Source organism: Alternaria metachromatica (assembly GCF_023757995.1).
Source record: "Alternaria metachromatica strain BMP 0045 chromosome Unknown scaffold_3, whole genome shotgun sequence".
Taxonomy (NCBI): domain Eukaryota; kingdom Fungi; phylum Ascomycota; class Dothideomycetes; order Pleosporales; family Pleosporaceae; genus Alternaria; species Alternaria metachromatica.
The window spans coordinates 273,158-286,327 of record NW_026055494.1 but is presented as its reverse complement, the minus strand read 5'-3'; the positions used below and the strand labels follow the sequence as shown (position 1 = coordinate 286,327).

At 52.2% G+C, this 13,170-nt stretch overlaps 3 protein-coding genes across 3 annotated transcripts; 2 read left to right on the top strand and 1 right to left on the bottom strand.

Moving 5' to 3' along the window:
• Positions 1 to 59: 59 nt before the first annotated feature.
• Positions 60 to 2,954, bottom strand: J4E83_001738 (uncharacterized protein; the record flags this gene model as incomplete). Its single annotated transcript, XM_049328692.1, has 4 exons — positions 60 to 1,512; positions 1,559 to 1,896; positions 1,941 to 2,428; positions 2,477 to 2,954. 4 exons carry the CDS (start codon positions 2,952 to 2,954, stop codon positions 60 to 62), a joined length of 2,757 nt encoding a protein of 918 aa, XP_049191664.1.
• Positions 2,955 to 5,129: 2,175 nt separating this feature from the next.
• Positions 5,130 to 6,038, top strand: J4E83_001737 (uncharacterized protein; the record flags this gene model as incomplete). The annotated part of the gene is made up of 3 exons (XM_049328691.1): positions 5,130 to 5,135; positions 5,185 to 5,510; positions 5,564 to 6,038. 3 exons carry the CDS (start codon positions 5,130 to 5,132, stop codon positions 6,036 to 6,038), a joined length of 807 nt encoding a protein of 268 aa, XP_049191663.1.
• Positions 6,039 to 10,731: 4,693 nt separating this feature from the next.
• On the top strand, positions 10,732 to 12,671 carry J4E83_001736 (uncharacterized protein; the record flags this gene model as incomplete). The annotated part of the gene is made up of 4 exons (XM_049328690.1): positions 10,732 to 11,074; positions 11,137 to 11,343; positions 11,403 to 11,824; positions 11,883 to 12,671. The coding sequence occupies 4 exons, from the start codon at positions 10,732 to 10,734 to the stop codon at positions 12,669 to 12,671; spliced, it is 1,761 nt and encodes a 586-aa protein (XP_049191662.1).
• Positions 12,672 to 13,170: the final 499 nt, after the last annotated feature.

Below are 13,170 nucleotides of genomic sequence, written 5' to 3'. Positions count from 1 at the left end.
CCGAGTCGTTACCGTAGAGCTCCCATAACCCAGGTCGTTCAGTCGTTGCCGTGAGACAATCAGTTGTACTTCAGGAAAGTCGTGGGCTCCTGCGATGTGGCGGCTGCAGCAGGAATCCTGGCGTCACCAACGGTTGTCTTGGGATATTCGCCCGGGACATGCAGGTCGCTAACGCTGATGTCGGTGTTCATCCGCTTGCCCATGCCAGGGTGCGCCATCTCCTCTGCAGTATCCACGAGGCCCACTGGGACGGGGCCGCCGTTGACAGTCTCGCCGAAGGCAGGTGCCCCTACCTCAGACTCGCCTAAAAAAGACGAAGGAGCTCCTGGTGTATCCAACCCACTTACATGCTGGGATTGAGTGTGGCCATCAAAGACCGGCGCAACGATCGGAGCAGGGGTTGGCTGCACAGCAGGGGCGACGTAGCCTGTGTCGTCGATTTGGTCGGGGAGGATATGGTCAGGATGCCGCTCGGGGACTTGCGTAGGGGTGGCATCTGGGAAGTCTACCGCGCGAGATTGTTCGACTGGATATTGCTGCTCTTGGTTGAGCTGCTGGGCCTCGTAGTGTTGTTGCGCCAATTGTTTTTTCCGCAATGCTTCGTTTGCAAGGGCTCCGGTGGCTGCACCCCCAACAGCAGGCGCCAACCAGTTGCCGTAATGAGTACTATCTTTGCGTTGGATAGGCTCAGCATGTGCCAGGGATGGCTGGTTGTACTGGTCGACCGAAGTTGGCTGGACAGGGTAAGCCTGAGAGACAGGGGCGTATGAAGGGTTGTCGACAGTCTGAGGGGCGTATGACTGCTGGGCTGGTGTGTATGGATTTGCGAAGCTGGCCTGCTGTTGGTATTGAGCGGGTTGGGTGTACTGGACGGGCTGGACGGGCTGAGCTGGTTCGGGCTGGTAGGCTGAGGTTTGGGCAAGATACATCGGGTGCACATCCTGTGTCGGACCTCCAGACATGGTGTTTAGATCATTGCCGACCTCTGAACTTCCGCTAGATGGCGATAAAGGCGCTTGTAAGTTACGGTTGACCATCAAATCAGACGGGAATCGCCCACCTGGAGAAGGTCGGGAAGGTCGCTCAGACTGATCGCGGTAGGCCTGTTCCTTCATGGACTGGTTGGCTGAGAAAGGAACTGCGTCTGCCTCGTCTTCCTCTAGTCCGCCATCCGAGCTGGCTGAACGGGCGCTGCCGGCGCTGGTACTCCTGACGCTTGCATGGCGACGGACAAAGGCGTTACGCTCTTCTCCACTCTTCTCAGTCAAGGCCTTGATATCTTCAAACCATGCGACCATGGTGTCGTACGTCTCCGCCCGGAACACCCAAGTATGGCCACGATGCATGGATCCAGCCTGACGGCCTTTGATAACGAACTTGTGAGAGGAACTTCCGGGCTGAGAGCGAGAACCAAGCTTCTGGTCTGGCAGATATAGGGACATGACTGGAGGCTGAGTGTAGATGCGGTCGGCCGATTTGAACTCGTGGAGATGCGTTGGCGACAAGACGTACCTAGAAAGTGTTAGACTGGGAGGGTTGTCAAGACTAAGTTGCTTACCATCCTGGTGTGTAGGACTTAAGATACTTGCTCTTCCGCTCGAGCATACCCGCTCTGACCTCGGTGGTAGCAGGATGGTGCTTGCCAGGGTACTGGATATCCTCCAGTCTGCGCAGCGGCATGTCTGGGTTGACGAAGTGAGGGTCGCTTCGCACAAACCTGCTCCATTCGAGATCGCGCGGCATGGCGATGGGGCCATTGCGCAACCGCTCTACCGTGTTGTACTGCTCATCGGCATCGCGCTTCAAGATGGTAGCAAGAGCGTTGTAGGCTTTCTGGACTTCGCCAACGACAATCGACTCGAGTTCGCGGCCGGAGTTTTCAAGGTTGAGGTAAGCCTGTATACGTTAGTTGAGTCGCTTTTACGCGTGCAACAACTGACCCTGTGGAGGTAGTTCTCCTCATCAATCTGCCTCTCCACCTGGCGCTCGACACCCAGACGCACGACATAGGGATCTCCCTTGCCTGCGACTGCCGTGGGGTCGGAGTCGGCCAAAGCCAGCGCCTCCTCGAGTGCTGTTACACACTTCCTTGTAGTCTCCTTTTCCTTCTCGACGTTGTTCTTGAAGTCGCCAGACAGCGACTTAATCTCCTTTATCTTCTGCGCAAGATCAGCCCGGAGGCCGCTGAGCTGGTTGATGACGTCGGCCTCAACGTCCCGTGCTTTGTTGGCCTCAAGGATGGCTTGCTTGTGGAAATCGCGGAGGATGCGGTTAGCGTCGTTGAGTCCTCCTTCTATGAGGAGAGCGGCGGGGGCATTGGTGTTGTTTATGACATTCGAGACCTTCAACAGCGATTTGGCGCGGTGCTCGTATGAGGATGCGACCTCGCGGAAGTAGGTAATGAGGTCCTTGAGAAACTTTCGCCAAGCTGTCAGATGTCAGTATGTTTCACAAATCTGTCACGTGCCCAACATACTCTGGAAGCGTTCCGCCAGTATCTCGGTGGGGGTGCCCTTGGTCGGTACAGGAGTGTAGAAGACACTGTCCTCGCGGTCATAGCCATGCTCCTGATCGTCAATGGTCACGCCGCGTATCGAGCCCGCATGCATGGATCTCCTGCTTCCACTACGCTTCATGCTGCTTGCCCTCTTGACAGAATTCTTCTTCTTGAGCGTGCCACTTCGCGAAGGGGTTGCGCCCTGGTTCAAGGTGGAGGAGCGCGAGGAGGAGCGCTGGTGCATATCACCCTCGATGACGGATGAGCCTCGTGTGCGCGCATCGAAGTCCTCCTCGAACCGCCCCAGGCGCGAGCGCTCATTTGGGGCGCTCAGTGGTGAGTTTCCAAAGTCATTCACAGCGGAGGTGCCGTAGCCGCGGCTGAGATGGGCCGGGTCGTCGATGTGCGGTACGGGGTCGTATGAGGCCGACGGGGTGACTGGGCGCTGGGTCGCCATGGTGGGAGCTGCCTGGTCGTGGATATTGGCTGCGGCGACGGTAAGGTAGACCCTGACGAATATATGTAAGAAGACGTTCGCAAACAACTACAACCCTGAGCCGCGTTCGCTGTGGCTGGCGATGACGTGTGGAGTCGCGCTAAGGGGTGAGATGCCTCGGAGGGGTCGAGGCGCAGATTGCGAGAGCCCGAACCGACATGGCGCCGCAGATCAATCAATACTTACTGCTCGGAGTGCAATTGTGTCGCAAACTGATCAATTTGATGGATTTAATGTGTGCCTGAGGGTGCTTGTAATGTCGAGAGGCAGATGCCGGATGTGAAGAATAAAACCATGGCCATCCGCGGCGGCTTCGCGGCACTGAAGAGGCTCACAAAGATGCTTAGGTGATGTCATGTTCCCTTCAATGCTACGCCCTCAACACCATCCGGACATGATCGTCATCGTGCAGCAGTGCCCGACCCTTGAATCGTCTTAGTCTGTGGCGCGGCTGTTACACTTCGGCCTATCATGACTTGCTTGCATTTCCATCCATTGCGCCGTTACTTGCGCCCGTCACATCGAATGTCCTAGCAGCTGTCACATGCAGGCTCGCGGAACACGTAGGCGACACAAGGGGGGCTTCGTGGCCTGCCAACTTCTTCACTTTGACAATCTTGGTCTCGATAAAGCTTCTCGGTGACTTTGCAGCCGCATCGTCCGTCGCCACTTCCATCGCCGCTGGCCAAACACGTGGAGATTCAATGTGGGGAGAGCACAGCCGAACGTGCCGACCCAAGTCTGCCCAGCGATTTGCATTCATCCTTCCGCAGATCAATGCAGCACGGCGGCAATGCCGAAATCCTTTCTTCCTCCGTCTTGCTGCGAGCTGCGCGTCTCTCGTGGGACCTATCCCATTTTTTTCAGGGGTCCTCTCGTATCCAACCCTCTAACACTAGTTGGACCCCGTAGCAGCACTAGCCTACCACGAAGTAACCCAGCGGGAAGCATTGCGGGCTGCACTGCCCCTTTGCCGTCATTGGTTATCTCGGGTATTTTCTAAAGGGCGAAGATGCAGTATGTCTGTGTTGATGTATCACAGCTGTCCCGCGTACTCAGGTACAACTTCAATGGCCAGCCCAATCAAGACCAGGACAATGCGATAACGAGAGAGAGATATCCAGTCCGGTGCCGCACTTTTTCATTGACGACTTGTCCAGTACTCGGGTCCGCAGCTCTTTATTTCACTCCAGTCGATCGACAGCTACAATAAGAGTTGGATGCCAGACATTGAAGCATGCTTTCGAAGGGAAATGGAACACCCATCTTAGTACATAGCCCAGAAGTGTACATTGCTTCAGGATGTTCTCAACTTTGGTTTGTTGTACTCATGTATTCTGCAGTGCAGCTGTGTAGTTTCTTCCTGGTAAAAGGCGGAAGCACTTAGTCTTGCAAAGAGAAGGGCTGAAGAGGTAAGATACGGGCGTGGTCAATACGCTGCATTGAGTAGGCATGAAATGAATGAAGTGAAAGCAGTAGCAAGGTGTCACAAGATCATTTGCATGCCACAACGGGGCGTCAGGCACAGCAACAGTGCGGTGCGCTATGGAAGCAATGATAGCCAGAGCCCTAATTTGAGGATGTGAGGAAGGCTGTCGATGTTCTCGTTAGTCTTTTCCACCCTGCTTCTGTGTGAGTAGCAGAGTGAAATTTTCAATTTATGATCTGATTTTACATTCACCACAGGAAAGCTCTACACGAAACTACGCTCTCCTACATTTCCAACGCAACGCTCGATACGATCATCGCTAGCGGATTCTCGCTTCCAGAAACCGGTCATGTGTCTTTTTGCTCACGGGCCTCAATCGCGAAGAGTATATTAACCGGCCACACACAAACACCTACTGCCAAGCAATGATTTCGGGTACGTGGTTGCACAAAACCATCTATTGCGAAACAACATATATGATCGGTAGAGTAAATTGAAAACTCTCTGGTCTCATTGGCCTCATTCCATGACTACCGACAGCAGCCACCTCTGCCGTGGTGGAAAACAAGTCTGGGGCGCACGGAGAAATCTTGGAGGCTCTTTAGCGAAGGCTTGCGTGTGGCGTTGTTATATTGCAGCCCAGCGACTGAGATGGACGATAGACAGGTAGAAGCGTCATGCTGCTGATGCTCCAGGGTCGCGCGGGAATGGGCGTAGGAGTAGGATGGGATATATAAGGAGAGGCACGACACCCAGTAACAGCACCTCATCCGCATCTACACCTTGATACTCGACCAGTACATCTACATTATCAGTCTTTCGTTCAAGATGAAGTTCTTCGCCGCTGCTGTTGCCCTGCTACCCGCTCTTGGGTCAGCGCATACTATCGCTCAGCGCGTCCGTATCAACGGCCAGGATATGGGCCAAGGCAACGGTATCCGCGTCGCCCCTTCCAACAACCCCATCACCAATGTTAATGACGGCAATATCGCTTGCAACTCTGGTGCTTCTTCCTCCGGCAAAGTCATCGATGTCAAGCCTGGAGACAAAGTCGGCGTGAACTGGGGTCACATTGTCGGCGGAGCACAGTACGTTCTCTCCTTCTCAGTCCTTTTACCAGCACTTTGCTAACTCTTCCAAGAGGCTCAAACGACCCCGACCATCCGATTGCGAAGTCCCACAAGGGACCTGCCATCTTCTACATGGCGAAGGTTTCCGATGCCGTCAAGGCGTCTCCTTCTGGTCTCCAGTGGTTCAAAGTCTCCGAAGACGGTCTCGACAGCTCTGGAAACTGGGGTGTCGACCGCATGATCAACAATGGTGGATGGACGGAGATGACGATGCCATCTTGTGTTGCCCCGGGCCAGTACCTCCTCAGGGCTGAACTCATCGCCCTGCACAGCGCGAGCTCGACCGGCGGTGCGCAGTTCTACATGGGCTGCGCGCAGATTAATGTCTCGGGATCTGGATCGAAGATTGGCAGTACCGTCAGCTTTCCTGGTGCCTACAGGGCGGACGATGCGGGTATCAAACTCAGCATCTACAACGCCCAGGGTCAGCCAAAGGGCAACGGAACGCCTTACAAGATTCCTGGCCCGGCGAAGCTCCAATGCTAGGGTAATAGCACGTCAACCCGAAAAAAAAACTGAACACCGTGGAGCCTACATTGCCACAAAGTTTTCTAGTTTGCTCATTTTACCCTGATGTATTCTGCAGGCCTGTTCGAGTGTTTTTCTTGTACGAGGTGATAGAAGACGCTGGGTGATTTGGATGGGCGTGCGCAGTCGGAGGTAATTCTTGGGCTTTGGGGCTTTTCGCGAGCATCTTTACGACCTTCTATGTACATACTGTAAGGGTAAAATTGGGGGATGAAACGCTGGTGGCCGAGTAGCAAAATATCCAATCAATGTGTCGCCGAGAACAAAAGTGGTATGCGATGGTGATGTGATGTGTCGTTACAGTCATGCGCTCGTGCCTGGGCTGTGCAAATGTACGGGCTGGTCGCACAACGGTAAACGGTGAGTAAGCCTTGCATTACCCCGCTTCAGGCGCGTCCACAGAGGAAAATGCAAAAGCACAAAGAGATAGAGTTAATATCTAGGTACAAGTTTGAAACAGTTATAACTGTGTCTGAGCTACGTGCATCTAAAAGTCTTGCGCTTTTTGCAACATCCTTAACAGCTTTGCATTCGCGGTAGTCTATGAACGCAAGTCAATGTATGATGGTGATGGTGGTTTCTTGTGCCGCATTCCACCGGTAGATGGGCGGTTAGCGGACATGGTCGTGGGTGGGCGCCGGCCCCACCACCCAACAAAATTCTGCGTTTGAAGAACCACTTAGCCAATGAATGAAGTCGTTCATTCGGACGTGTCTGGTGGTCTAGACAAGTCCAGGTGAGGTTGTCTTTGCCCCGCTCGGGCTCCATTTGCACAAGTAAGTCCCCAGTGACCAACATTTGAACAAGGATATAAATCTTGCTGCTGAGCTATCTTCCATCAATCATCACAACCACAGGAGTCGTGCCAGAGTGGTTAATGGGTATGACTCGAATAAGCTGTTCGTTTAGAGCAGCTTGAATAGATATCATATGCCTTCGGGCGCGCAGGGTAAGAATTCACTTCTCCACAACTACACCACCACAAGACAAGCAACTAACAAGCGTTTTCAGTTCGAATCCTGCCGGCTTCGCATTCTTTTTGCCTTTTTACAGGTCCTGTAAAGTGTACTGAAGCGTAGTAATACTTGTGGTGGAGATAAAGGGGAGAATTGAGACCTTTTGCGCACAAAACCACCATTTCTTAACCGATTTTGAATTTGAGACATGCAAACACTTCTACAATACGAATACATTCATTCCAGCACAAATAAAGGCTCATATCTAGGTGTGGGGGTAAAACACGATTTTTGGTCATGTGAGACTTGGAGGGCTCACAAGCCCCACTTCGGCCGACGCACGCAGTGCGCAACTTCAATCCTTCCACAACGTTCAAACACAACCATCAATCTTTTCGCTCCGCTAATGCTCTAGGATTTTGATGCGCATCGTATTCTCTTTGCCTCAGGCCATCGCATGCTGATTTCGAGACTCGGTTGTGCACGCCCCGTTCCTTTAGAGGGAGATCGGCTTTCATGTGCTGCTCACGAGCTCCTCGCCGGGTGCGTCAACATAACAATGCATGCTTTGATCCATACCGAAAGGGAGGGCGACGCGACGCACGGGCGGTACAGTAGGCCTGCTTGGATCACTCGCTGACGAAGTCATTATAACACGCTTGAGGAGACATACGCGCGTGTTGAGCGAGGCATGTGATTTTAACACAGGCTTGCGACCTACGGGGAGAGTGCAACTGTCGCAAACATTGCCAATGGCGAAGCCTCTTGCCTACAGTAAGCTGTTTAAAGAGGGGGAGCTAAGACATAAAACACCCTGCACCCGACAGACTTACCACGACCCTCGTTTTGGGTGATGTACCGCCATTGATAGTCACAGTCGGTGCATCATCAAACATGACGGTACTTTTGTATGAAGGGAACATGATTGCATTATGCTAACAGGGCCAAAGGAATGCACAAGCAGACGACACCCACAGGAACCATCCCGAGGTCAGCTTCGTACAATATTCTCGTGCGGGCAGATGCTACTTTGCTAGCGTACATAATTTCCGTACCTTGGCCACTGCAACACTTGAGTGACGTATTCAGCCCTCCGTCTTCTCGCAACAATAATCAATGTATAAGTACTGAAGTGGTCCAGCAGAACAATCGATATGTTGCTTTTTGCAATTCCCCCAAATCGCTCGATTGTATGCAACAGACGTGACGGTCATGTCATCGTCTTCGCAGAAAACCTTGGCGCCATCAACGAAAGTTCTAGGCTGACAATATCCGTCCTCCTGGAACATGTTCTCGATATCCGCTGTGTTGCAGTTGCCTTCTCCAAAGACGACACCCTGCGTCGCGGAGCACTGAGTCTGGAAGCGGCTAGAGATATAGGTCAGCGCGTGGTCTCGTCTGGGTACCCTGGTGATTCGGATGGATAAGGACGAACTTGACGATCAAACAGCTCTGTACGGTACCAACACCAATTTGGCCGTCTGGACAGCCTGCGCCCATGATCGAACGAATAAGGAGCACAAGGGCTCCGGTAGCGGCGAGCTTCATGCTGTTTGCGTCGCGTCTAATTGTCGACTATTTCCCAAAGTACAATGTGCTCGTACAGGATTGAAAGTCTCGAAAGCGAACTCAGGTGTATGGATAGTATGAAGATGAAGGTCGTCGAGGAGCGAGGAGGTAGTTTTCAAGACCTACCGCGTCAACTGGCGCCTGATATATGATCCTCTGGAATCCCATACGGCCGTATGGCTCCATGGCAGTGATCTTGTTGGGCCAGTCGGTGAACTAGGTCATGCAGGAGAGACATTCATGGATGCCATGGTGTCGACATGGGCGTCATCCAGTCGGATAATCCAGTCTTCAGGCAATCTTCGCTCATCGCTCGAAGCGTATATTGCTCCACGAGCGGCGCCCAAGTATCATTCAATTACGAGCTGACGAGAGAAGGTATAGACAAGCTGGTTCGCCAACATGCTTAGCCGCCTAGCGAGATGCTTGAACAATACGCCCTGTCAGACCGGCTGACTCTAAGATACCTAGGTATGGATATGAGCAAGTAAATAAGCCCTCACTCACTCGGATTGCTAGCCAATCACCTCTGACCCATCACAGCACCTTTGCCTAGGGCCTTACTTATCAGAATCTTCATCAACACTGCCCAGTCATGATTTCATTGCTTATTAGGACCAGACCCGAAAAGGAACAATGGAGCACAGCTGATACCGGTAGGCCTATATACTTACCAAAAACTTCGGAATGCATGTAAGAGGTCCGATCAGACATCCTGATGCTGTCAGATCTGGATGCCATTACCCTCGCCTGATACCTCGCACCGATGGCTCTGGAGTAGACAAAGGAGGCCCGATCAGAGGGCCTGACATCGCTGGATCGGATTACCATCCCTTCTGTCTCATGTCTCTCGTCAGTTGCTCCGGAGTGAATATAAGAGAAGTCTAAGCAGACATCCCGATGCCACCGGAGTTGAGCACTGGGAGTACCTAGGTAGCTACAATTCGTGTCGCATTACGACAAAAAGCCCAAAGTACTATTGAGAATATTTTTAGGTGGACGTATACATCATCTTTAGAACTACCTAGTTGTTAACTTTCACGAGTCTGTATGCAGCAAACGCGAGACAAATCCTAGCCACCCATGGTGGGTGCCATCGCTCCTACCTCCTGCCTCTTACCGAAACCACAGATTGGATACCATCAACAAGCGCACTCCAATCACACCTCACCAACATCACATCCTCCTTCTACCGTCTTCAGCGTCTCACCTCCGCACTTCTCGCTTTTAGTGTATAGCCCCCGCAGCCTTCGTCTGTCTGGCAGGCCCGCAGCCGCTTACTACCACAGTCTCTTATTGCTGCAGCGTTCGTCTCTTCTTTCTTGTATTACTACGTTTGTGGCAACTGTGCTGCGCGTGTTTGCAATTTGTGATATCTTATAGAGACAACCTCTTTCGAGTCACACCTATTAAACTACTCTAGCACAGTGTCTTGTCTTTTATTAATGAATGTAAGTCTGTTATAACATTATATATCTGTGGCGCGGCTACTGCTAGCCTTGAGCTTACTAGTACAAGTGGGGAAGCTAGCGCGGGAACATTTACAAATTCGAATTGTACTGCTAGAGTACATAGTCGGGCTACAATAACAGTGCTCCTTCCTCGTGCATTATACTATTTACTAACTAGATGCTAGAGTAAATAGTTAGCCCACGATAACAGCGCTCCTTCCTCATGCACAGCACTCCAGCAAACAACATCAAAGCTATCGCAATCATACCGTATACCAAAGTACTATCTTAATAACCAGCACGAACCAGGACCAAAGGCGCACTCTATTCGTTCTCATGCCTCACGGTTCTAGCTAACTAGACCTCGGGATGCTGAGGTAAATACTCAGGCCACGATGACAGCGCACCTTCCACGTGCCTCGCGGGTCTCACCAACTAGACCTCAGGATGCTGAGGTAAACCTCAGGATGCGGAGGTAAATGGTTGGGCTCGATGACAGCGCTCCTTCCTCATGCCTCATGGGTCTGACCAACCAAGCCTCACCAAGCTCTCACTTCCTTTCAACGCCCCCGCTCCCTCGCTCCCTCGATCACACGTCCGACAGTTAAGCATCACCAAGCTCTCACTTCCCATCAACGCCCCCGCTCCATCGCTCCCTCAATCACACGTCCGACAATGCCACCAAAGAAGAAGCCTGCTCAAACACCCGCTCAAACACCTGCCCAAACACCCGCTCGGACACCTGCTCGGACATCTGCTCGGACACCTGCTCGAACACCGCGTCAGCAGAGCAACACATTGACGCCTACCGAAGTTTACGACGAGGAAGAGAACGACTTTAGCATCAACGTCCATGCCAGTCTTATGGAAGACGACGAGATCAGCAGCGGAGATGAAGATATCGCAGCCAATATCCCACAGGGATGTGCCGTTAGCGACGACGATCTACTTGATGACCTGAGCCCTACCGACATCGAGGCGCTCGTCCAGCGGCTTCTTCCTGGCATTTGCCAGCAAGGTAAGCTACACGTACTCGTACAAGATGTGATGTACTCCGGCATACTGACTTTATGCTTGCAGATGTCCAAGACTTCCTAGCCCAGATTACTACACACAATTCGCCGCCCTTTACCATACCACGCCACGAGCGAGAGCCTAAGAGCTGGCCCTCGACGTACGAAGAGTCGGACCTGTTGTGGGAAGAGGGAGCCAAGGCTGAGCGAGCAATCAAGCTACCTGTCGGAACCAATATGCCGAAGTGGTTGGACACGTCAGAGGATCAGCTAGGTAAGTTTTCTTTGGTACTTGGGATCTAAAAGGCGGCTGAACTAACTGTACCCTTGCAGTCAAGTACACAGGGAGCATCCAAGACAGCCTGGTTCTAATCACATCGTATCCAACAGTACGCGTTGGCAGTACGGTGCACGCCTCCTACGGGACGACGATGGACCTCTCTAATATAGCGATGTTAATGCTTTACGCGAAGTTGGGACTGCACCTAAAGTCATTCCGACCGACCGGCGCCCTCCACATCAACGCTTTCCCGCGTCGCGTCAACAGAAAGACTGTGCCAACAGGCCAAAAGATTTTGGAGAAGCTTCCGGCTGTCCTACGGAACTACTGGCAGTGTGTCGCGCAAGAATGGCTGGCAAGATCGCAGGCAAAGATCGCCCTACTTGTCGGAGCGGCTGCAGTCACTACCTATCTGTCATATCTAGACGTGAACGATGTTCAGCACCAGCAAATATGGTTGGCTGATGGCAACAATGTAAGCTATAACTGTATGAACTGCACATGAGACACATACTGACTTCGTACTTCTATAGGAGTACCAATCAAGCAAGACACCACCGTGTTGGATCGAATACAACAAGGACAACAATATCAAACGCATCGCATTCTCAGTTCCGCACCCTGAGTATTTCAACCGTTACCGCGGCACTGTAGTCACTCACACGATGAGAGCTAATGCGCTTAAAGAGCGTTTCATTGATTACGCGATGGTGAAGGTCTGGGGTACGGCACACCTGCAAGGCTTTCTTAGCTCGACAAAGTACCGATTTCAGACCACAACGGGTATCATCCTGCGCATGTCTGATTTCGAGAACTACGGCGCAGACAACACCACACTTCGCAAGATTCTCAGTATCCCCAACTTAAGCAACGCCACCCTTAACGTCCTCCTCACCGGCTACAAGAAGATAAGCAAAGAGGAGGTTGAAGGGATCAAGGCGATGCGGAGGGCCATGGACGTCGAACTCACGGAGAAGTCATCATACTGGGATGGAGCGGACGTCGTCTCGAAGTACGGCCACCACGCATTCACGTTCAAATTGATCGCAGAGCGGCGGGAGGGGCCGAGGGAATCTACCAAGCCCAAGACGCAACCCCTTGCATTATCGCTGTATGAAATTGAAGGACACCCCTTCCTCAAAAGATATAACACCACGGTTTCGGACCTTCTCGCGAAGGAAGATATCAAAAAGCAGAAAGCGTGCGCGCGGAGGAGGAAGAGGAGAGCAGTTGAGATGGAGGGTGAGGACAAAGAGAACGCCGAGGACAGCTATCAAACACCGAACTTGACGCCTTTGAGAAAGAGAGTCGCAAGCATTTAAACTCATCTCCATCATACTTGGTACCGGCCAAAGTACGCGACTCGACAGATTAGCCATCAACGTATGATGACACGGATATGGTCTGGCGACATCCGCATGTTGGGGAAAAGGCAGTTACGCTAAGGAAGACCCCAGTTTGGCTCACCATGGGAGAAGAGAATCTGGAGAAGCCTGTAGGCTCTCTACGCGACAGTCTCACGATGATATCGTCATACCCTACTACCGATAGAAACAGTACTATTTATTATCGACAAGGAATCAGCCTGGACTTGTCCAGTCTCTACCTACTGCTACTCTTCGCTGAAATTAGTCTGTATCTACCATCTCTCTGACAAAACAGAGCCTTGCACGTGCATATAATGCCTCGTCGTATCGACCGGAAGCGGGTAACCAGCGGTACGACTCCGAGTCCCCAGTGGGATAGCTTGAACACGATGAGCAAACACAGACTGTGAGACGGCTCAGTCTAGCGGTATACCAAGCCGAGTCCTTTGACAGA